General features: G+C 35.3%; 1 protein-coding gene across 1 annotated transcript in view; it reads left to right on the top strand.

Annotated features, from left to right (window-relative positions):
• DENND4A (DENN domain containing 4A) overlaps positions 1 to 25,815 on the top strand; it is a 128,817-nt gene that overhangs the window by 50,599 nt on the left and 52,403 nt on the right. Inside the window, 9 exon segments of the mRNA XM_021100187.1 lie at positions 7,420 to 7,489; positions 9,528 to 9,697; positions 10,507 to 10,671; positions 10,673 to 10,749; positions 13,980 to 14,046; positions 16,236 to 16,294; positions 19,001 to 19,145; positions 19,406 to 19,581; positions 23,104 to 23,204. Of these exon segments, the coding sequence (XP_020955846.1) occupies positions 7,420 to 7,489; positions 9,528 to 9,697; positions 10,507 to 10,671; positions 10,673 to 10,749; positions 13,980 to 14,046; positions 16,236 to 16,294; positions 19,001 to 19,145; positions 19,406 to 19,581; positions 23,104 to 23,204 (1,030 nt within the window).

Genomic DNA, 25,815 nt, shown 5'->3' with positions numbered 1-25,815 from the left:
CTGAGCCACTACGGGAACTCCTGTGGAGTATATTTAACATGGATAAGTTCATCCTTTATTTTTCAAAAATTTGAAATTTCAAAATATTCTGATATAAGTTTTTTTCACTATCCATTTTTATCAGTTAAAATAATACTCTAGTGAGTTCTTTTAACAATTGTATAATATTCCAGAAAATACAAATGAAGAATGATGAATTCAAGTTATTTCCATTTTTCTCATTACTGATAATGCTGCTTTGATCAATCTTGTGTTTCTTTTTTTGTATATTTATTGCAGTGTTTGTAGAAGAATAAATAATTTTAAGTATAATTGATGGGTATGGTATACATTTTGAGAAGTGTTTATAGATTACTCTGAAAAAATTGTGACAGCAGCCAAGTATTTCACATCCATTAAATCAGTTAATCCTCACCACTACCCTGAGTGATCATTTTTCTTCATTTTATAGAGAAGGAAATTTGAGAATTAAAGTGGTTGTTACTTGTCCAAGGTTATAACTTCAATAAACATTGAACCAAGATTCAAACCCAGACTACAGAACTCCAGAACAAAACCCCTAAACACTTACTTCATTGATTAATTATTTCCTTATAATATATACTGGAGTTTCTTTTTTTATTTTTTTTTTTTTATTTTTTAGGGCCACACCCATGGCACATGGAGGTTCCCAGGCTAGGGGTCTAATTGGAGCTTTAGCCACCAGCCTACGCCAGAGCTACCGGAATACCAGATCCGAGCCGCATCTGTGACCTACACCTCAGCTCACGGCAGGGCCAGATCTTTAACCCACTGAGCAAGGCCAGTGATCGAACCCTCTACCTCATGGTTCCTAGTTGGATTCATTTCCACTGTGCCACCATGGAAACTCCTGCAACGTGTCTGTTTAAAGAATTTTATCCCAGAAAATTTTAACCGATTGATATTCCTACCAATAAAGTATGAAAGCATTCATTTTTCTTAAATAAAATTTTGTCAGCCATTGGATTAGCAAATCATAAATTTTCAAATTTAATTTTTTAGTGATCCTAGGGCAGATACATACATTGTCCTGTTATAACTACGTAATTAACACTTTGCTAAGATCTAAAAAATTTACACACATCTTATCGCTTATTAAGTTTTCATAGGAAGTTGTTTTTTAAAACTATTATTTATCCTCTCTTAAGCTAATAACACAGGAAATACTGAAGCTTTAGATAAAGCTACAAGAAAAAAGAACTTGAGTTTTTTGCCATGTGACTGGATATAGAACAAATCGTGGGAGCCTGGAAATGTTTTTAACCCCCTCAAAAAATAGTAAAATAGATTTTTTTTATTGTGTAGTGGTTAAGATCAGTATAGCTGAGCAGTTCAGAGTGCAGATTCTGGAGGCAGAGTATATGGATATGAATCTCATTTCTGACACTTGTCGACTCTGTGACCTTGGGCAAGTAATGTAACCTCTCTGTGCCTCATTTTCATAATTGTAAAATGAGAGTGATTATAGCATCCATCTTATAAGTTACAGTCATGATTAAATGAATTTAGAATCATGTCCCCGTACATAGAAAGCGCTATGTATGTATTAGCTTATTGTCTACAAGCATCTTTCAATTCCAAATTTTCTTTTAGAAAAATCTGCAGTTTAAGGTAGTAGCAGTATTTGTTTAAAATGTTTAATAAGTGATTCAGAAAAAAGATATCAACAGTATTTCATTTGTATCCTAAACATTTTTTGGTAGCTATGTGACCCCCTCCTGGCTATTTCTTGTTAACAGCCATTCTATACAAAATGCACTATTTTTTTCTGCCATCCTTGCATTTTGATTTGGTGATGATGTGTGACAATGGAGAGATCATGGTGGAGGAAGAAGATCATGGTAGCAGATAAGTTTTATAGGCCTTGTGTGCTGCTGGTGGTGACAGCGAGAAGAGTTTAACTCTTCCATAATATAATGTCCAGCTTAACCAGATTTGGTTTGGTATTTTAGCAAGACTCTTCAGGCTCACAGATACTTGGTGTTTTCCCATTGGTGAATTTTCCATTGGTTTTCTGGGATTTGTTGGTTTTGGATTCAAAGTGAATTAATGGTGTCGTTAGAACCATTTCTCAGTTTTATTAATTAATCAAAGTGTCCAAAGTAGACTCGTTACATTGAAACCAAAACCAGAGCCATGAGTTTCTATTTTTCTTTACCCTGAAGTTTTGGTCCCAGTGTTGTGAGAGCTTTAATTCTCTGCTGGAAGAATAAAGAGGCAGTGTAACAGTGTGAACAGAAAGGATTCCAACTAAACTGCTGGATTTGAATTCCAGATGCATGTCTTGGCAGGTTCTTGGTCTCTGTGTCTCAGTTTTCTCATTCATGAACCAAGGATAAAATAGTATTTTATTTCACAGGCTTTTTGTGAAGATTAAATGAATTAATATTTGTGAAGAACTTAGGATAGTGCCTGGCACATAATAAGTGACAGGTAAATGTTAGCTATTTTTAATTACTCCTTTAGTTAACTCTGCTTAATCAGTCCCTTTTATGTGTATTTAATGACGGGGAAAGAGTTTTTCTTTTTCAGTTTTATTGAGATATAATTGACATATAGCAAGGGAGAGCTTTTTAAATTTCTTTTTTCCTTTTTTTTTTTTTTTTTTTTTTGCTTTTTAGGGCCACACCCATGGCATATGGAGGCTCCCAGGCTAGGGGTCTAATTGGAGCTACAACCTTGGGCCTGTGCCACAGCCACAGACGCAGCAATGCCAGATCAGAGCTGCATCTGCAGTCTACACCCCAGCTCATGGCAAGGCTGAATTCTTAACCCACTGAGCCAGGGATCGAACCCTCAACCTCACGGTTCCTAGTCAGATATGTTTCCCATGATGGGGACTCCTAAATTTTATTTTATTTCTGCCCAGTGGGTAAGCGCCTCTTAAATTCTTTAAAGAAATATTATAGGAATAGAAACCTCTTAAACACTTATTTTCTTATATAGAAACCTCTTAAACACTTATTTTCTTATTCTTAAATCTAGTATCAGTCTTGAATATAGAGAGACTTCCCTGATTTTTGTGGTAGACTTTTTTTTTTAAAGCAATGGGTTATGGTTTATATCTATTAATGACCTTTGTTTCCATTGACTATAAAGTAGTAAAAGCAAATTTAGATCTTTGAAGTAGATATGCAATTGAATTTTCTTTCAGAAAAGCTAATATAGACATGAAGTGCCAGGAGCTTTTTTTCGTATCTGTCTAATGTATATATAAAGAATCAGGGAGTTCCCGTTGTGGCGCAGTGGTTAACGAATCCGACTAGGAAACCATGAGGTTGCGGGTTCGATCCCTGCCCTTGCTCAGTGGGTTAACGATCCGGCGTTGCCGTGAGCTGTGGTGTAGGTTGCAGACGAGGCTCAGATCCCGAGTTGCTGTGGCTCTGGCGTAGGCCGGTGGCTACAGCTCCGATTCAACCCCTAGCCTGGGAACCTCCATGTGCCGCAGGAGCGGCCCAAGAAATAGCAACAACAACAAAAAAAGACAAAAGACAAAAAAAAAAAAAAAAAAAAGAATCAGGAAGTGGTTAGGATTAAATTGTTGATGTGTTGATAATTCCCAGCAGTATAGTTACTATAGTTTATTCTTGTTTGGGGGCAATTAGGTAGCCCAAATGAAAGCATCTACTAGTTTTCTAAATCAGGAGGAAAAAAACAAAACACAGAGAAACTAATCTAGTGGCCATGAGGACATGTTTGTTGAGTCTTTCCTCAAGTTCCTACATGATTTTTGTACCAAGCTTACAGCTTTGGCTTTAAAAAAACAAAACAAAACAAAACAAAACAAAAAACTCTTCCACTTCTCTACCTCCCATTAGAAGCTTATGAAAAGAGCTTTCAAGAATTACTAGTTTTTAAATTTTGAACCATAAGCCTTAAGTGATTTGAACTTTGATTCATTTAGAATAGAATAATATTTTAGAGCTGGAAGAGTATTTAAGAGTAGTCATGTGGTTCAAAACTGAAAAATGTGTAGTTAGTCCAGGTGCTTTTATTCACACAGTGAATCTTTTTGGCTAATTTGGGACTGTCTCCTGGGTTTTTAATTCATCAAGAGTATTTTTTTTAAATACTCTATACAAATGACTTTTGTTTTACAACCTTTCAAGAGTGTCAGTATTTGATTTGCCAAGTTTATTTAGAAAAGTGGAATTATTAACAAACTAAGTAGTTAAATCATATACCTGAGAGTTCCTTGGGTTCAATCCCTGGCTGGCACAGTGAGTTAAAGGGTCTAGCATTGCCACAGCTGCAATGTAGCTTGGATTTGATCCCTGGCCCAGGAGCTCCATGTGCCAATGAGGCAGCCAAAAGTGAAAAAGAAAAATATATATATATCCAGAAGAAAGGGAATCTGAGAGTGTTTTTTGCCATGGTAAACCACAATATAGATATTTTATGGGTTAAACATCTAAAGTATTTTTTAGAACAGTGGCTCTTTCTACTTTCTCTTTTGCCAAACCTTTGTATAAGAAAGAATTTAGAAAATTCTCTTGCAGTTTTGATACCATGGCTCTTTTCTTCCAGAGCCTCATAACTTTTACTCTATCTCTAAGTCCTTGTTTTTTATTTTAGGATATTCCTTTCAGCTTCTACCATATCCACATGGTAACCTTTTTCATCACGAAAGTTATTGAAGGTTTTTGTTATCTTTACAAATCTGACTTATTGGGAAGTGGAGTTTGGACGTTGCAGTAGAGGGCCCTTTATAAATTTTTTGCCCACCAGATAAATTAAAAGTCCAGTTTGCTTATATTTGTAGTATCCACTTGAATTTCTTTTTTTTTCTTTTTTTCTTCTTTCTTTTTTTTTTTTTTTTTTTAAGGCCATACCTGCAGCATATGGATGTACCCAGGCTAGAGCTCATATTGGAGCTACAGCTGCCAACTATGCCACAGCCAATGCCAGATCCAAGCTGAATCTGAAGCCTATGCTGGAGCTTGCAGTAACACCAGATCCTCAACCCACTGAGTGAAGCCAGGGTTCATACCTACATCCTCATGGATACTAATCGAGTTTTTAACTTACTCAGCCACAGCAGGAACTTCCCCACTTGAATTTTATACATCCATTCTTTGATGCAAAAATAATAAAACATTTATAAAAACCAAAGTCCCAATAGAACAATGGTCATAATTTAATATTCTAAGCATGATTTAACATAATAATCTGTGGAGACATATTAAAAATGTTTAAGAAAGTGGAAAATTTCTACGTGAGGAGTCAACTATTGCATCATTGTTCATAACAGCCACCTCCCTCCCCCCAGAGGAAACAACCTAAGTGTCCCTCAGTAGGGAAATGGATTTTAAAAAACTGTTTTTCTTTCATTAATGGAATATTCTCCAGCCATTCTGATGAAGAAAGCAGATCTGTGTCAACTTTGCTAATTCTCAAAAACATTTTGATGAGTGAGAAAGCAAGCCATAAAGGCATGTATTCAGCACATCACCATTTATATAATTATAAAGCATGCAAAACAATGACATATAGATGTGTATATTTATGTAGTAGAAATGTTTTAAATGCGTATGAATAAAATGTACTAGCTTCAGGCTAGCAGTTAGCTCCAGAGGACAGAAAGGGATGGAAGATGAAGCTTTAGCTAAATCTGTCATTTTTTGTTTCTTTATAAATTGAAACATCTGAAGCAAATAAGATAAATTTTTAATATCTGTTAAAACTAAGTCGTGAGTAAATGGGTGCTTGTTACAATAGTTTCTTAAGTAAGTTTATTTATGTATTTGTTTTCTGTGCTACATATCTGTCCTCATGTACTGGTCCATGCAGGCACTCTCTGTCATAGGCACAAACACATCCCCTCACATTTATTCCTTTAGAAAATATTTATGAAGCATTTCTACATAGTAGGGACTGTTTTGGGTGCTACAGATACAGCAGTGAACAACAACAAAAAGCCTTTCCCGGAGTTCCCGTCGTGGCGCAGTGGTTAACGAATCCGACTAGGAACCATGAGGTTGCGGGTTCGGTCCCTGCCCTTGCTCAGTGGGTTAATGATCCAGCGTTGCCGTGAGCTGTGGTGTAGGTTGCAGACGCGGCTCGGATCCCGCGTTGCTGTGGCTCTGGCGTAGGCCAGTAGCTACAGCTCCGATTAGACCCCTAGCCTGGGAACCTCCACATGCCGTGGGAGCGGCCCAAGAAATAGCAAAAAGACAAAAAAAAAAAAAAAAAAAAAAGCCTTTCCCATCATGGAACTTACATTCTAGTGGTAGAAAGCACATAATCAATATACAGTGTGCCAAATGGTGGTACACATGAAGAAAAATTAAGATAAGGGTGATAGGGAGGACTGGGTATTGTAGAAAGAGGCTTGGTATACATCTAAGGTGATGAAAAAAGGGCTGTCTAATAAAGTGACATTTGTGTTGAAACCAAAAGAAGATGCGGAAGTGTGCTTCATGAATAAATCTGTCACTACCTCATGTCGAGGTAGGTTCCTTAGGTTACTTACCCATTTCAGACTTCTTGCCTTACCTCCATTTGACTCTACACTTGGATGTCCAATAGATGTTTCAAACTTACTCTGTCTAAAACTCCTTTCTTTACCCCCAAATCTGCTTTACTCACAGTCTTCTCCATCTCAGTTTTAGCTGGAACTAGGAATTAGAAACTTTGGGAAATAGCCATTATTTAAAAGCATGTTACTGAATAGAGAAGATCATGTAGAGAAAGTAAAGACAAGACGACGCCACATTTAATGATCAGGAAAAGGAGAGGATACTACAAGAGAGACTGAGAAGTGGCCAGAGATTTGGTGGCAAGGGACCAAGAGAGTGTGATGCCTCAAAAATCAAGAAAGGAAAATGTTTCAGGAAGGGAGTCATTAAGGTATCCAAATTTGCTGAGCATTTGAGTAAGATGAAGACTAGGAATCAACTGTTAGATTTGGCATCATGAAAGTTGTTAAGGTGTTCTTTTAAAAAGTGGTGGAGTTAAAAACCTGGTTTGGAATGGACTTATGACAGAATAGGAAATAAGGCAATAGATACGGCAAATTACAAACTCATGAGTTTGGTATAAAGAACTAGAAGAAATCTGGCAATATATAAAAGGTGTGGAATCAAAAGGAAGGTAAAACAGGAGTAAATATTTCTTGTTTATCATTTCAGCCCAAAGTTTGGACTTAGAATAAAATTTAAATTGTTGCACCTAAGCTTTGTTTTAAAGGCTCAAGTTTTCCTCGTGTTATTGCTGTTGCAAGGGGAAAATAAGTTAAACTTCTGAAAGAAAAATGGGCAATAACTCCAATAAAAGGCTGACAAAATAAACTGAAAATAGAGAAAAATCTGGCATAACATCTTAGATTCTACATATTGGAGAGATCAAAGGATTCTACCTTTTAAAATTAAATTATATTTTCTTTTTTTTTTAATTCAGTGGGGATCAGCAGTGTACTTATGTTATAAAAAATCGGTGGCAAAGACTAACACTATATCTTACAAAGCTGGTAAGTATAATTTTTCATGAAATACTTAATATGTAAATGTGTTATGGGACCAATAAGATTAAAGGAAAAAAGCTCCTGTTTTAGGATGTGTTCATGTCAGGACCAGGACTAAAACCTTTATTTTTTATTGTTTCATCTTTATCCATACTTGATTGGATGCTTAATGGAATATTAATTTTAAGTTTTTAAATCAGTATAAAATGTGGAAAAATATTTATTGTCCTTTAAAATTATGTTTCCTTAATATTTCTATTAATTTAGTTGAATCTGTAGTTCATATGTAGTTATATTTCAAGATAAAGTATTGTAAACAATTTGTATTTTTATAATGCATAGTTGGAATTTTCAATTGCCAGAAACCTCAGATTTTCAAACATACTGATGTTATTATTTATTTTTTTGCTTTTATTTTTACTTTATTGGCTGTACCCGTGGCATATAGAAGTTTCCAGGCTAGGGGTCGAATCAGAGCAGCAGCTGCCAGCCTTCTCCACAGCCACAGCAACACAGTTGTGACCTACACCACAGCTCACAGCAACACAGATCCCTGACCCACTGAGCAAGGCCAGGAATCAATCCTGCATCCTCATGGATACTCATGGGTTCATTACTGCTGCGCCACAACAGGAATTCCCCATACTGATGTTACTTAGAAGAGAGCAAATACAGCCTTTTAAAAAAATATTTTTTTTTAAAGTTAGTGTCAGAGACTCCTGCCTTATTCTACCTTTGATTTTCTAGGATCTACAATTCATTGCTATTTCTGTAATTTCTTAAAAGCTATACTGTTACTTCATGACTTGAGAAAAAAATGATTCCTCATGGAATCAACTGGCTGGCCAGCACATAATCAGAGTTTTGAAACTGCCTTGGGCCTTAGTGTATCTAGTTCATCTCACTTTATAGATGATAAAACCAGAGTTCCATGGGTATATGATTTGTCCAAAGTCAAGTAGATTCTAGTGGCAGATCAACCAGTCATATTCCCAGTTTATCATTTTGTGTTTAACACCCTGTCTAGTGATGATTTCCACTTGACTCTAAGGGTTCCAGGTCAGGGAACCTGTTTTGTGTTTCTTTTCTTTTGTCCTTTTGTCTTTTTTTAGGGCCACACTCGAAGCATATGGACGTTCCCAGGCTAGGGGTCTAATCAGAGCTGTAGCCACCGGCCTACACCACAGCCACAGAAACGCCAGATCCGAGGTGCATCTGCGACCTGCACCACATCTCATGGCAACGCCGGATCCTTAATGCACTGAGCGAGGCCAGGGGTTGAACCCGCAACCTCATGGTTCCTAGTCAGATTCATTAACCACTGAGCCATGATGGGAACTCCCTGTTTTCTGTTTCTAGTCCCACAAAATCCAGTACAAGAGTCTGCTCTTAGGATGTGTTCAGTGGGAGATACCTGGGCCACTTTCTGTACTAGTCCATTTAACACTTTCTGTACTAGTCCATTTAAATCATAGGCCACTTGAATCTCTGTATAAACTGGGATTAATCAGAAGCTGGGCTTAAGTTGATACCATTTTGAAGACATTGTAAATATGTGACTTCTGTTTTTTTATGTGTATTTTTCTTGTGTTTGTGCTAGAAATTACATATATAGTCCTATAGAATATCTAATTTTAATGTGTAAAAAAATCCTGAGGGGAAGTTATTGATAAAGTGGATATATGCAAGTAACCGTATTGAAAATTTCAAAAAAAAAAATGTATGGTCATATGCATTAAGGTAGTGTGACCACAAAATGAATTTTTAGGAGTGTATTTGTGTATATTTCTTCAGAATAATCTTTTCTTGTTTGCCTTATTAACCTTTGTGGATGAAACTTAATAAATACTAAGCAGTTACTGTGAATAGTTTGTTATTAAAATCTATATGAATCCTACTAAAGCATTCAGAGTTACTTGGGGAACATATATGTAATGTTTTGGTCTTCCAAATGTGTTAAATAATAAAGTATTTCAGCATCATTCAGATTATGGGCACCTAAATTTGAGAGATGATGAGCTAATAGTTATTATTGTTTTTATAGGTTTGATTTGTAGATATCCTCAAGAAGATTATGAGTCATTCTCACTTCCAGAATCTGTTCCCCTATTTTGTTTACCTATGGGTGCAACTATTGAATGTTGGCCATCAAATAGCAAGTACCCTCTCCCTGTATTTTCTACGTTTGTGTTAACTGGAGCTTCAGCTGAAAAGGTAACTATAAGTTTAATAAATGAGATCTGCAAATTTCTTGTACATTTTCAAGTCTTAAGTTCTATATAGTTCAAGGAATAATTTTTAAAAAACTGTTTAAATTTAATCTCTGTACACATCTCTTCCACTTTGTTAAAATAAATATATCCAGAGACATAGGAAAAGAGGATTTTCATCCTGTTCCATATACCTAAATACTTTTTTTGTGAATATGGTGAAAGTTTTTTTCATCATCAAATGGTGACCCTTCATTGCTTTATTTTCTGTGTTACAGAAGCTTTGAAAGTAATAAAAGACATTATTAAATAGGCAGTGCTATTTAGAATCATAAATTGTTATAGTTGGAATGGACTTTGGAAAGTATCTAGTCTAATGTCCTCATTTTATATATTGGGAAATTGAGTTCTGGAGAAATTCAGTGAATTGCCTGAGGTTGAGATTTGTATTTCCTTATCTAAAATTCTGTCCCACTCTCTACTGATTATTTTCAGTCATTTTTTGTAGAAAATATTGATACAACTGCTTTTACTCCTTACAGAATGAATAAAATTTAATTAAAACACCGCCTTTTTCAATAATAAGGAGACATGAAAGTAGCATTTGTAGTTTTGTTGTTATTGTTGTTTCAGTGTACTTCAAGAAAGCAAGAGTGATAATTCTTCACCACTGTGATTTTTGGTACCTGAACCCTGCTTGACTCCTAGGCATATATTGGCTCATAATAGTTCATCCATTAAATATTTAACTAGTGATGTAATTGGAATAAATAATATAAAGTATGTTTATTAAATATATTACTTGCTTTCCAGGTCTATGGTGCTGCTATTCAGTTTTATGAACCATACTCTGAGGAGAATCTCACAGAAAAACAGAGGTTTCTTTTGGGTTTAGCATCATCATCAGATGAGAAGTCTGATAGTTCCAAAACAATCCACACTAATAAATGCATCTGTCTTCTTTCTCACTGGCCTTTCTTTTGATGCATTCAGGAAGTTTCTGACTTTTCTATATCGTTATTCCATCTCTGGACCTCATGTCCTTCCAATTGAAAAGTAAGTTAGAAACCTTCTTGGTTCAAAATTTGGAAGCTCTTTCTGTTATATGTTGTATATTTGTGCTAATAACTGAGTAACTTTTATTTGGATACTAGATTTTTCAGGAGAAAAAAGAGAGTTTGGTTGATTCAATATATTTCTCTATTATACTTAGAGCTTTGTTATCTTAGATAATTTTAACTAACAAAAAGAAATAAATGTTTCATTTTTTGATGCTCTTGTGAAGTTTGGAGATCCTTACTGAAGTTTTTGGGGCAGGTTTTGTAATTCTTATTTTACCTATAATATGTGTTTGTTATGAACCTTTAAAAATATTTCCTTACTATAAAAATGAGTTTAAAGGAAAAATTATATTTTTTAAATTATTTTTAAAAATGTAGTGATTTACTTTAAGACCACTAAAACAATATATATTTTTTTTTTGGTCTTTTTGCCTTTTCTAGGGCCGCTCCCACAACATATGTAGGTTCCCAGGCTAGGGGTCGAATCAGAGCCATAGCCGCCAGCCTACATCACAGCCACAGCAATGCCAGATCTGAGCCACATCTGCGACCTACACCACAGCTCATGGCAACGCCAGATCCTTAACCCACTGAGCAAGACCAGGCATCGAACCCGAAACCTCATCTTTCCCAGTCGGATTCGTTAACCACTGAGCCATGATGGGAACTCCTACAATAATCTTAAATGCAGTAAAATCCAATGAAAATGAGATCCAAACATCAACACTATTTGACTATTGTTTATTTTTTACCTTCCATCACTTAAGCTTGTTTGTGTTCTTAGGTAGAATTCTCTGACTCTAATAACAGTTGAAAGTGATAGAATTATCATAAGAACATTCAGTGTACTATATTACCCTTTAGTTTTTCCTTGCATTTTTCTGTATTCTTACTCAGCAGTTCTCAAATTCTTTGGTCTCAGGACCACTTCATACTCTTAAAAATGAGGACCCCAAAGACCTTTTCTTTATGTGTTATATCTGTCAATATTTACTGTATTAGAAATTAAAACTGAGAACTTAAAAAATGTTGGTTAATTTATTTTTAAAAGGATAAACCCATTATATGTTAACATAAATATATATATTTTGGAAAAATAACCATTTCTCGAAGTAAACAAACAAAAAATTAGCAAGAAGAGTGATATTTTATGTCTTTTGCACATCTCTAATGTTTGGCTTAATTGAATATGGTAAAAAAAAAAAAGAAAAAAAAACAAAAAGAAAGTATATAGCTAGGTCCTCATATATGCTTGTGCATTCAGTCTGTTGTAATATGTGTTGTTTGGGTTGAAGTAAATGAAAAAACCTAGCCTCATGCAAATGTGTAGTGAAAAAGAGGGGGCATTTGAATAGCCTTTTTAGAAAATTGTGGATTTCTTTTTTGACATTGCATCAGAACTTGACAAGTGGAATTTACTTATAGTTTATTTGCAATATGAAATCTAAAACTTTAGTGATGAACTTTTTTTTTCTGTTACATTAAGATCTATTTGTCTCTCTCAAGCTCTATAAGTTATTTTTCTTATAGCAATAGGCTCACTTTGTTCATTTTAATATAGAAAATATAAGCTGAAAACCCAACATTCGATAACCTTAACTTGTCAGTTGTTCTTTCAAGGAAAATTGGCATTCTGTGGGGGGAAAAAAAAGCGAATTCACTCACAACTCAGTCACAGCAAGACAAACATTGTACTCCTGTATGTAGCAGAAGTGTTTTATACATTCTTCCCCTTTCATCACACAGAGTACTTTTAAAAGTGTACACTTCTGGGTCAAAATGTAATAAAATTACTAATATTTGCTGCTTCATCTAAGGCATTCTTAAATGAAACTGAAGACAGCAACCATTAATACAGTTTAGTGCCACTGCCTTGATTCATAGTAAGGTGAAGCAGTTTTACCCACAATGTTTTTACAGCATCACTGCAAGTATCAACGCAGTGAAAAAGGTAAAAGATGTCTTTTGAAAAAAAATAATTTTGGAGTTCTCATCATGGCTCAGTGGAAACGAATCCAACTAGGAACCATGAGGCTGAGGGTTTGATCCCTGGCCTCACTCAGCGGGTTAAGGATCCAGCATTGCCATGGGTTGTGGTGTAGGTCGCAGATGCGGCTCAGAGCTGGCGTTGCTGTGGCTGTGGTGTAGCCCAGCAGCTCTAGCTGCGATTAGACCCCTAGCCTGAGAACCTCCATGTGCTGCAGGTGCGGCCCTAAAAAGCAAAATTAATTAACTAATTAATTAATAATTTTCACCTTGCAGGTCCTCCCTGAATGGGTCTTGGGGATCTTTAGGTATTCATGGAACACACTTTGTTTTCTGCTAGTCTCACTACTTCACATAATGCAAGCAGATGTGTGTCCGCTGGAACTTATTCCCCTTATCTTTTTTTTTCCTCCTGATATTGCAATTATTTTAATGGTGGAAACTGGCAGTGTATGCCTTTTTTAAAAAATAATTCCCTACATTTCTGTCAGTGTTTTATATATAGCAGACAGTCAAAACATGTTTGTAAAATTAATAATTTTTTCTTCTGATGTTTTCTATCCAGTTGAAATTATCTCCATTCTGAAATTAAGGTGTTTTTGAAATAATTGAAAAGTGATATAGAAATAAAATAACTCATTCCTTTAAAAAAAGATTTTTTTCACTGTTGTTGCTTTTTTCCTTTTCCATAGTGTTTTTTTTTAAAAAAATCTAGCTTTTTATCTGTTTTCTTCTGGGAAAAAAGCCATAGAATCAGTAATAGAATTTTTTTAACCTATTATTAATACAAAGTATATTGTTAATGTTTTAGAAACAGTTACACTCTTTCATTTCTCTGAAGTACTCAATGGTTGTTTCACTGTTAAAATATGAGCTATTGACCAAAAAGTATATGGCAATGCAAGGATTAGTTTCTTTGGTAGTGTTCACCTCTCTGATACATTGTTATCTTCTTAGGGAGAGGTAAAAGTTAAAATGGCCTTTGAGACATTAATAACACAAACATTGTTGAATGTGAGAAAGTATTAATATGAAAAGTTATTGGGCTTAGAAGCAACTTTAATGGGACAAATGATTTTTGGTGGTTGTTTGTTCACTTGTTTTTGTTGTAGCAGGGATTTCGAAATTATAGGTACACAGAGCTTTTGACTCAACTTGGACTTGTGGTGACATGTTGACCTTTATAGCATATAGTATTCACTTTGGAATCAATTGGATTTTTGTTTGTTTGTTTTTAAGGCATATTTCTCATTTTATGCATAAAGTTCCTTTTCCATCTCCTCAGAGACCACGGATTTTAGTTCAGGTAAGATTTCTTTTTTTTTTTTTTTTTTTTTGTCTTTTGTCTTTTGTCTTTTGAGGGCTGCACCTGTGGCATATGGAAGTTCCCAGGCTAGGGAAAATCAGAGCCTTAGCTGCCAGCCTACACCACAGCCACAGCAACACAGGATCCGAGCCATATCTGTGACTGATACCACAGCTCATGGCAACACCGGATCCTTAACCCACTGAGTAAGGCCAGAGATCGAACCCACAACCTCACAGTTCCTAGTCGGATTCATTTCTGCTGCGCCACGATGAGAACTGCAAGATTTTCTTTATATAAGTGCTCTGTTCAGTGGTAATTGACTCTGTCAAAACATAACATGAGAATAACAATTTTATATGGGGAAATAATTAAATGAAATAAAAGAGAGCCAGATAGGAGTTCCCGTCGTGGCGCAGTGGAAACAAATCTGACTAGCATCCATGAAGACACAGGTTTGATCCCTGACCTTGCTCAATGAGTTAAGGATCCAGCGTTGCCATGAGCTGTGGTGTAGGTCGAAGACGCAGTTCGGATCTGGCATTGCTGTGGCTGTGGTGTAGGCCAGCAGCTTCAGCTCCAATTGGACCCCAGTCTGGGAACCTCCGTATGTCGCGGATGCAGCCCTAAAAAGACAAAAAAAAGAGAGAGAGCTCCAGATACTATTTTATGTTGGAGTTTGGGCCCTTATGGTTTTATTAAGTTCTTCCCAGACAGACATCTAAGGTTGCCTTAACTTAAATCAAGCATTGCAGACTGAAAGAGGTAGACAGCAGTAGACATTTTGAACCCGTAAAAAGAGACTTCTTTCCCTAAACTTGTTCTAGGTATTTGAAAGTCTGTCCCTTGGCACTTACTCTCTGAGTTAAATATATTAGAATAGATAAAAGAAAATGTTGTGTGTTTTCATGTATTGTAGGATGGATTGCTCATATGGTTCAAATAGGTGAAAGTTTAAAGTGAACATAAATTATTGTCACCATCTCTTTTCCCAGTTGACTTTCTGTTTCCTCTCTTGTTTATGTTTCTTTTCTGTTTGTGCTTTTTTTTTTTTTTTTTTTTTTTTTTTTTTTTTTTTTGGTCTTTTTTCTAGGGCTGCACTCATGACATATGGGCATATGGAGGTTCCCAGGCTAGGGGTCTAAGTGGAGGCTGTAGCCACCAGCCTACACCACAGCCACAGCAGCACAGGATCCAAGCCACATCTGTGACCTATACCACAGCTCAGGGCAATGCTGGATCCTTAACCCAATGCAAGGCCAGGGATTGAACCCGTGTCCTCATGGATGTTTGTTGGGTTCATTAACTGCTGAACTATGACGGGAACCCCTAATCATCATTTTTGAAGTGATTTATATAGTGAAAACATTTCATGTATTATCACTGTATGTACCTTATTGTATTTATCACAGCCCTTAACAGAGTATCATTCAAAATTAGAAATCATTTGGCAAATAGGTATTTATAAATTTGTGTAAATATGCATGAATTTAAAAAGTAGTTTAAAATAATTATATTATTACATTGATACAGATAAAATGCCTAGAAAATATATTTTTGATAAATTTTATAAATATCCTGCATGTGCACATCTCATTCCTCTCTTAACATCTAGGTATTTAGTGCCAGAATATATATAGCACACTCAGTATAAATACACATAAAAGATTTGTTTTATAGCAGAAGTTGGCAAGTTTTTTCTGTTGAGAATCAAACAGTAAATATTACAGTCTTTACAGGCCATGCTTGAAACTACTCAGTTCTGCTTTCATTGCACAAAAGCAGCTATAGATAACTCATAAACAAAAGTGCATGACTGTGTTTTTAATAAGACTTTATTTATAAAAACAAATGGCCTCTGGATTTGCCGCTGAGGCCATAAGTTTGCTAACCCTGGTTTTATAGTATTAAATGAATAATTTAGTCTTTAAATACATATTTATTAAAATGGCATCAGGGAAATGTTGAGGAACTTAAGAGATAGGATTCAGAGTAGGAAGAGTTAGAAGAGTTCAGTCATCAGTTAGTATTTTTCAGTATCTTAGTAAGTAATGTAGACAGTTCCTATACTGTGGTGAATAGGAATATTGAAACTTTATGGGCATCATCTATGTATTTTTTTTAATGGAAGGTGGTGGTTTAAAGTTGACCTTTATATTTCAAGTACTTTATTTTGAATCTCCTTTCAGTTATCACCACATGATAGTCTGATTCTCAGTCAGCCTGTTTCTTCACCTCTTCCACTAAGGCAAGTAAAATTTTATTTGTATTTCTCTAAATGTAGTGTGAGATAAGGTAACATTCAAGTATTTTCTCTTTTCCTAGATAAAATTGCAGATGTTGATGAGCATACTTATTATTTAATTGTTTCTTATCTAAATTTCCTTTACTTAACATTTAGTCTGAAGTTCTTAAAGTTTTTTTTTTTTTTTTTTTTTGTCTTTTTGTCTTTTCTAGGGCCACTCCCACGGCATATGGAGGTTCCCAGGCTAGGGGTCAAATCGGAGCTGTAGCCACCGGCCTACGCCACAGCCACAGCAACTCAGGATCTGAGCTGTGTCTGCAACCTACACCACAGCTCATGGCAACGCCGGATCCTTAACCCACTGAGCAAGGCCAGGGATCAAACCCACAACCTCATGGTTCCTAGTTGGATTCGTTAACCACTGCGCCACGACGGGAACTCTAGAAAACAGAAAAACTTTTACAAAAGTGCTTGGTATTTTGTGTATCCATTTATTATGATCAAGTATGTACAGTTACAAAAATAGGTATATATTATATAGATTATGAAAACAGTTGTTTTAGCTTTAAATATCCTTTGAAGAACATTCAAATGCAGTTAATTTTAAATTTAATCCCCAGATAAAAAGATACTTATAAGTACTAAACCATGGAATGGAACAACGTATTTCATCACCTTGAAAGTTCAGAGATTATGAAATATGTTTTTGCTAAAGTATCATTTCTTGAAATTTAATTAGCTGTGTAATTTTTCTAGCAGGGAAATAGTTACAATATAATTAAGTTATTTTGTAGCACATTCCTAAGGGATACCAGCTGCTATCTTTGACATTCATTTTGTAAGAATTGCAGATTATTTCGTCACCAGGTCTTGGCCCAGAGTGACCAATGTTTTCTTAACCTTTGTTTGAGTTGAAAATAAACTAGAAGTACTGACTAAGACTATATAAAAATTATTCTAAATTACCCAAGGGGTTTTTGTTTTTCGGTAATGGCTATATTAATACATAATTCACATACCATGCAATATATTCAGTTGAATTTTATAATTTAATGATTATATTCACCAAGTTCTACAACTATCACTATAATCAATTTTAGAACATTTTCATCCAAAAAAAAAAAAAACGCGGTACCCTTTGACAGTTACCCTTCCTTATTTTTCCTCTCCTTATGTAAGCAAGCACTAAGCAACCACTAATCTACTTCTTTCTCTACAGGTTTGACTATTCCAGATGTTTCAGATAAAGTGTGGCCTTTTGTGTTTGATTTATTTCACTTAGCATAATGTTTCCAATGCTCATCCATGTTATAGCATGTAGCAGTTCTTCATTCCTTGTATTTCCAACAAGTATTTTTGTGTATGGATGTACCATATTTTACTTATCCATTTATCAGTTAACAGAAATTTGGGTTGTTTCTGCTTCTCAGCTACTATGAATAATGCTGCCATGAATATGCACAGGTTTTTTTTGTGGACATATGTTTTCATTTCTCCATAAGATTATTAGTTTTGCTTTATTTAAAAAAGTTAGTTTAGGAGTTCCTGTTGTGGCTCAGTGGAAACAAATCTGACTAGTATCCATGAGGACGCAGGTTTGATCCCTGGCCTCACCCAGTGGGTTAAGGATCCAGCTTTGCCATGAGCTGTGGTGCAGGTCACAGATGCAGCTGGGATTTGACGTTGCTATGGCTGCAGCATGGGCCAGTGGCTACAGTTCAGATTTGACCCCTAGCCTGGAAACCTCCATATGCCGCAAGTGTTGCCCTAAAAAGACAAATAAATAAATAAGTTAATTTGGAGTCGCATTGCGGCTCAACGGGTTATGAACCCAACTAGTATCCATAAGGATGAAGGTTCTGTCCCTGGCCTCACTCAGGGGGTTAAGGATATGGCGTTGCCATGAGCTGTGGTGTGGGTTGCAGATGCGGCTCAGATCCTACGTTGTTGTGGCTGTGGTGTGGGCCGACAGCTATAGCTCCGATTGGACTCCTATCCTGGGAACTTCCATATGCTGTAGGTGCAGCCCTAAAAAGAAAAACAATAAAAATTTAAAAGTTAATTTAATGAAGGCAGTTACTTAGCATTATAAAGATGAAACGCTGTTGGCTTAATGAATCATTTATTTCGTTAATCCATTCTGCCATGCAGAATGTCTAAGTTTTGGTTATTAATTTGCTTTGTATGTATATGTAATCACTCAGTAGCTCTTGATATTAATATCATCATGGTGGTAGTAAAGATAATCTAGCTATTTATAAATCCAAATTTTAAGATTTATATTTACCTTAAGGAAGTTGGGGGTGTAAGTCACATAGTTTTTCTGCTAATTACAGATGAGCCATGTTAGGAAAAAACTTCCATTACATGATTTGCTTTCAACCAAAGCATCCCTCTTATAAAACTGATTTCTTTATTTGAACACTATTTACACGGTGGATCATTTTATATAAAATGAAGCATATGAGTTTTCATTTTCCATATTGAATACAATGCAGAAGAGTTGAATGATTTCAAAACCTCATAAATCTTCAGTGTTTTCATAGTGTATTTCTGATGCAGTGTTTTCCCTACAAAAGAGCAACAGTCGTGTTTAAGTTGAATATATAATATGAATCCTATCCTGATAGGAACTTTTTTCATTACTTTGCATAATGAGGTATTCAGATCTTTATGTATTTAACTATACATTTTTATTCAAATCGACAGTGGTGGCAAGTTTTCAACACTACTTCAGAATTTAGGCCCTGAAAATGCTGTGACACTACTGGTGTTTGCGGTAACCGAACATAAGATTCTCATTCATTCCTTACGGCCTTCCGTACTTACTAGCGTGACAGAGGCATTAGTGTCTGTGAGTATCAGTCTCTTCTTGGCAATTAGTTTTCTTTTAAACCTAATTATTAATATACTTTAATATAATTTAAAGCTATTTTAATGCTTAAGTAAAAGCCAGCAAGTAGTAAGTTTTAATTTTCTAATCATTAATACTAGTTGTAATTATTTAACAAGCATTAGTCTACTTTAGGTATAGATATTTAAAAGACAGTTTTTTGTGCTAGTGAATTATGCTTCAATGTCAAACAGCTAAATATTCTCTTTTATTTATCCAAGATGATTTTCCCTTTCCACTGGCCATGCCCCTATGTTCCTCTCTGCCCACTGGCTTTAGCGGATGTCTTGAGTGCACCATGTCCATTCATAGTAGGAATTGATTCAAGATACTTTGATCTCTATGACCCTCCACCTGATGTTAGTTGTGTTGACCTAGATACCAACACCATTTCTCAGTAAGTACGTTTTAGTGATTCTACATCCAGCAATTTACAACTTCGTAGTGTATGTATGTAACTGTATATTTTATGAATGCCACTAACTAGAATTATTTTGATTTATACTGTTTTAATATTTGGGTTTTTTTTAACCATCTTTGAATCAGTTCTTACTGTATTTTGATGGGATAGATTTAGGGTATTAGAGATGGTTTTCATTCTCAGATCTGTAAATATTTAATAAGCATTATAATTTTATGCTTATTTGGAAATTTATATAAGAAATGAAGGGATTTCATAATTTTATCTCTCTTTATTGGAATAATATTTAAGTTGTAGCTACTGGAAATATACTTACAGCTTTTTTACAATTCGGTGCCTTTCTTGTACCCCTTATTTTCAGTTTAGTCATACTTAAACTCTTTAGGGAAGAGGAAATTGATGTAATACCACATTGCATCTACAGAACATACTTAAAATAACTGTAAGTTAACCTTATCAAAAGCCCCAAAGCTAGTATACCTTTTACAATTTAAATATGTATTTGTGAAATAAGTTTTCCCCCGTTTTAAATGTTTCCTATTAGAACCTTTTGATTTAATTCTGAAATCTTAACATTAATTCTCCTCTTTTTATATGTCAAAACCTGAAGTGCCTAAGCCATCAGAAAAGTTTAGCAAAAAATAATTATCTTTTATAAGGCATGAATGCTATCAAAAGCCTAACCAAGAAAGTATGAGGTGTACTTTGGTATTAAAACCATTTTATATATGGGATGGAAAGCATCAAGATTCTTAACCATAAACATTTCATTCTTTACCAGAAATGTTTAATTCTTCAAATATTTGGAATCCCTGCTGTAACTCACTAGGTTGGTGATCCTGCTTGTCTCTATGGTGGCACCAGTTCAGTCCCCGGCACAGTGCAGTGGGTTAAAGATCCATAGTTGCTGCAGCTGTGGCATAGGTTGCAGCTACGGCTTGGATTCAGTCCCTGACCTGGAAACTTCCCTGTGTCTTTGGTGCAGCAGAAAAAGAAAAAAAAAATCTCTCTTTTTTTGGCCAGTTATTGATGTTACATGGCATAATGTTTTTTAAAAATTGAAATTTAGGGTGGTAAATGAGTATACACTATTTATTATAGTAATAAATTACATTTTTCCTCTTTTTATACTTTTCCTCAATTTTTTAAAATATTTTTTTCATATTATTTTATCTTTCTGTTTTGATCACTAATGAGTTAAAGAATCAAAAGTAAGTTGATTGCACCAATCAGTAGTCTTCCTTCTTGGTCTTAACACTCTTCCAAACCATTGGGAGGACTAAACTAGTGAACTAACAGTTTTCTACTTTCCTTCACCCAGAATTTCTAGACCCTCAACCTGAAATTTGGAAGAAAAATTCTGAGTATGAAATTTGTGGTTTCCTTTTCTCTTTTCTGACTCATCAGTACATAGAGTAAAGAATATATTATGAATGTCGAGAGGTTTCTGAAGAAAGGGAAATTAATATCTGATATGTACTATGCATAAAGCTGTATGCATAGCCTAAGTTACTGCATATTATTCTCTGGTTTTTGTTTGTTTGTTTGTTTTAGGGCTGTACCTGCAGCATATGGAGGTTCCCAGGCTAGAGGTTGAATCGGAGCGACAGCTGTCGGCCTACGCCAGAGCCACAGCAATGCCAGATCCAAGCCGTGTCTGCAACTTAGACCACAGCTCACAGCAATACCGAATCCTTAACCCACTGAGCGATGCCAGGGATCAAACCCACAACCTCGTGGTTACTAATCTGATTCGTTTCCGCTGTGCCACAGTGGAAACTCCTATTCTCTGTATTTTGTAGGGTAGTTTTTACTAACTATTCTGATGTATAAGGAAACCATTACTTAGATTTTTAAGTGATTTATCCAAAGGCACATAACTTACACTTCCAGAACTGGTTTTGAAAACATAACTAATACTTTTGCCATGAATTATTGGCTAACTACTAATGGAGCTCACCATGAATAACAATGCAGACAGCTATCATAGATCCAAACTCAGGTACTAGATAAAACTTCTCCCCAGCCAAGTTTTAGAATGATGATACCAAGGGCAAGAGGAGGAAATATGTAAGTACATAACAATAATTCTATGTAAGAAAATGATACCAAAGTATTACTTATTTATGCTATAGACATCTCTTGAGTGCCCCACACCTCTTTTTTTTTTTTTTTTTTTTTTTTTTGGCTAGGCACTGGGAATAAAAAGGCAAACCAAATTCACTCCTTTCTCTTGAGTTGCTAATAATCTAGTCTAGCAAGGTAGGCATGTCCACAATGAGATAAAGCACGGGGGGAGTACTGAGTTTGAAAGTTTTAGCAAGAAAATAATTAGAAAGTGTTTCTACATTGTGTTCCCACTGTAATACAGGATTCCATAGTCCTGATCACATTATAAATGAAATAAAACCTTACAGCAGGATATCTGCAATTTGACCCTGCCCTATCTGTATTTTTATTCTCATTTGTGGAAAAATAGGGTGGATTCCAAGACAGTTATTCTTTGTCAGCTTAAGCTTTCCCATCCACTCTTTTTTCTTTGTTTAGTTTTGAAAGTGATATTTGCCCTTTTTGTTCTGTGGAAAGTTTAGGGAACATTTAAAAAAAAAGTTCAACAAGTTCATTTATGCACCTGTGCTATGTTGTTGTCTTTGGTGGTTAGAACATGAGTGATTTACCTTTCTTCTTTTTCTATACATTTTTCAAGTTTCCTAAAATGAGTGTTTATTGCTTTTAAAATAGAAAAAGCATTTACCAAATAATAGAGAATGGGAATCAACAAGGTTATAGTTAAGTCCAAAAGCTTTGTTCTGTTTTATTACCGTGCTCTTTTCTTCTCCTACTCCTGATATAAAGAGCAACTGTATTGTAATAGTGTAATAAAGGAAATTATAGGAGTTCATCATAGAAGCAAAAATATTACTCTCAAGCAGATATCCTCTTTTGTAGTTATAACAGTATTTTGGAATGTTATACTTTATTCAAATAATCTAATAGAGTATTTCTTTTCTGAAAGAAAGAAAACAATTTTAATTATATGTTTAGGAAACTAAAAAATTAAATATTTGGATATACTAAAGTATTTTGATAAACTTTATGGATCATAAGTTCATTGAAAGGTTTTTATAGTGCCTTTTTTTGAATTTATAAGAAAAAACTCTCCTAATAGAATTTTCCCAATATTTAGGTTTCTAAAGGCTCTTAAATTAGTTTATGAGTAATGACCACCACATTAAGTTTTACAGTGATTTGCATGATTCCAATTCAAGTGGAATTTACTCAGTATAAACATAATTATAAATTTTTGAGCTATATTTAATACATGGTTACACTCTCACATAAATTAATTTTTAAATATTAAACACTCCAATTTACCCCTGCAGTATTTTTCTCCTGTTAACTAGAATATTTCTCTTTTCCTCTCATATAAATAAAAGGTATATGCCCACCCAAAGAAGTTAATCTGATAAATATATTATTGTTGTCATTTAATTTCAGAACTGGTGACAAGAAAAATGTAGCCTGGAAAATACTTCCAAAGAAACCATGTAAAAATCTGATGAATACACTGAATAATTTGCACCAGCAATTGGCAAAATGTAAGTGTTTAACTTAATTAAAGGAAGTAATTAAATTCAAAGAAAGAACTCCAATTACTTTGCCTTACTTGTACAAGATTGATGTCTATCTATAGGAAAGTGTTTTTACAATCTTAAAGGCAAATGAGTATTTTTGGGGGGGGGGAGAGGGGGATATGAGTGGTCATTTGTTCTTATTTTTTTTAATTACTCAATGATTTTTGTTTCATTTATAGTTGTACAATGATCCTCACAACCAAATTTTATAGCATTTCCATCCCAAACCCCCAACACATCCCCCTGCCCCCCAAACTGTCTCATTTGGAAACCACAAGTTTTTCAAAGTCTGTGACTCAATATCCGTTCTGTAAAGAAGTTCATTTAGATTCCACATGTAAGTGATAGCACTTGATGTTGGTGTCATCTGACTGACTTCACTTAGCATGATAATTTCTAGGTCCATCCATGTTGCTGCAAATGCCATTAATTCTTTCCTTTTAATGGTTCACATTCCATCGTGTATATGTACCACATCTTCTTTATACATTCCGCTGTTGATGGGCATTTAGGTCGTTTCCATGTCTTGGCTGTTGTATAGAGTGCATCTTGATGTGGCCTCCTCTTTGTCATCTGGAGTGGGGTATCTTTTTGAAAGTTTCCAGTCCATTTGGTTGAAGTAATTTTGTTGTTTTTATGAGAGAAGGTGAGCTCCAGTCCTTCTGTTCCACCATCTTAATCCCATCTCTCAAGGCAAATGAGTATATAAGCAAACTTCTTAGAAGCTGAATGGGAGATTTTTTTTTTTTTTTGTCTTTTGTCTTTTGTCTTTTTAGGGCTGCACCCACGCATATGGAGGTTCCCAGACTAGGGGTCTAATCGGAGCTGCTGCCGCTGGCCTATACCACAGCCACAGCAATGTGGGATCCGAGCCCAGTCTGCAACCTACACCACAGCTCACGGCAACTCCGGATCCCTAACCCACTGAGCGAGGCCAGGGATTGAACCTACAACCTCATGGTTCCTAGTCGGATTCATTAACCACTGAGCTATGACGGGAACTCCAGGAGATTTATTAAGTTTATATTTTACATCATAACAAAATTCAAAAAGAAATTAAGGTGATTATTTTCAGATACCATGGAAAAAACAGTGGTTTCCACTGGTATGTTTTTTTCATACATAGAACAGAAAGTTAGTTTTGAAAATCTAAGACAGGTGGTTTAAATTACATTAGAAAATGCTGATGAGAAAATACTGATGATTTCAGTGGGATGAGAGTGTGGCCGTATGCTTTTCACCTTCAGGAGATCTTAATGCTGTGCTTACCTCAAATAATTTGAAAATAGAAGCTTGCTAAAAGCATTAGGAAATTAATTAAAGTGAAAATTGATTAGGATTTCAGGTCAAAGCTTATATAAGAGTATCTGGATAGTGAACCAGAATTACTGATAAGAGGAATTAAGACTTCACTTATCTAGTTGTCTTGGTATTTTATTACAATAGTCCATTCAGGGTCTATAATTTAATACTTAATTGTATTAAAAATGGTCAGTAATGGTGTAGCAATATTTGAAGTTCTCATTTATGTATTAGGTAAGATGTAAACACAAGAAGTGGCCTACATCCTCAAGGGTACCTACAGAATAGTTGGAAATAGATACGGAAAAAGACAGTGTTTACAAAGTAAACCTTACAACAAGTAGCTAATTCAGAAGTGGCTTATAAGTATTGGGGTATGAAAAAAATGATATCAAATAGAACAAAATTTTTTTTCTAATTTTTTTTATTTTTTGTCTTTTTGTATTTTCTAGGGCCCCACCAGCGGCATATGGAGGTTCCCAGGCTGAAGCTGCCAGCCTACGCCAGAGCCACAGCAGTGTGGGGCCCTAGCTGTGTCTGCGACCTACACCACAGTTCATGGCAACACTGGATCCTTAACCCACTGAGCGAGGCCAGGGATCGAACCCACAACCTCATGGTTCCTAGTGGGATTTGTTACCCACTGAACAACGACGGAAACTCCTCTTTTTTCTTTTTTGTCTTTTTAGGGCTTCATCCTTGGCATATATAGGTTCCCAGGCTAGGGGTTGAATTGGAGCTGTAGCTGCTGGCCTACGCTACAACCACAGCAACACTAGATCCGAGAAGCATCTGCGACCTACACCGCAGCTTACAGCAATGCTGGATCCTTAACCTATTGAGTAGGGCCAGGGATTGAACCTGCATTCTCATGGATCCTAGTCAGATTCATTTCCTCTGAACCACCATAGGAACTCCCCCAAATTTTTTCTTATAAAACAAATTATGTACAGAATTTTATTTAAGCTAACTAGTTAATTGCTTTCTAAAAGTGCATGTGCTTCTTTTGAACAGCTAAAAAGTCCAGCAGCTTTTATAGCAATATTTAAATATTATTTAAATAAGTGAAATAGCCCATCCAGCTCTACTGAAGAGCAGAATCTTAAAGCTTAAAACTACCAACTTAAGCAATACTGATAGCTAAGGATTATATATCACGTTACAGCTTCAGAGCACTTTCACATACATTCTTTTGTCTTTTAAGTATGATGATAAGGTTGAGGGAGGTAGCTTGTCAGAGATCATGCAATTAATAAAGATGAAGCTAAGATTA

This window comes from Sus scrofa, chromosome 1 (genome assembly GCF_000003025.6).
Source record: "Sus scrofa isolate TJ Tabasco breed Duroc chromosome 1, Sscrofa11.1, whole genome shotgun sequence".
NCBI lineage: Eukaryota > Metazoa > Chordata > Mammalia > Artiodactyla > Suidae > Sus > Sus scrofa.
Note: the sequence above shows the minus strand (reverse complement) of the source record. Positions and strands in the feature narration are given on the sequence as shown.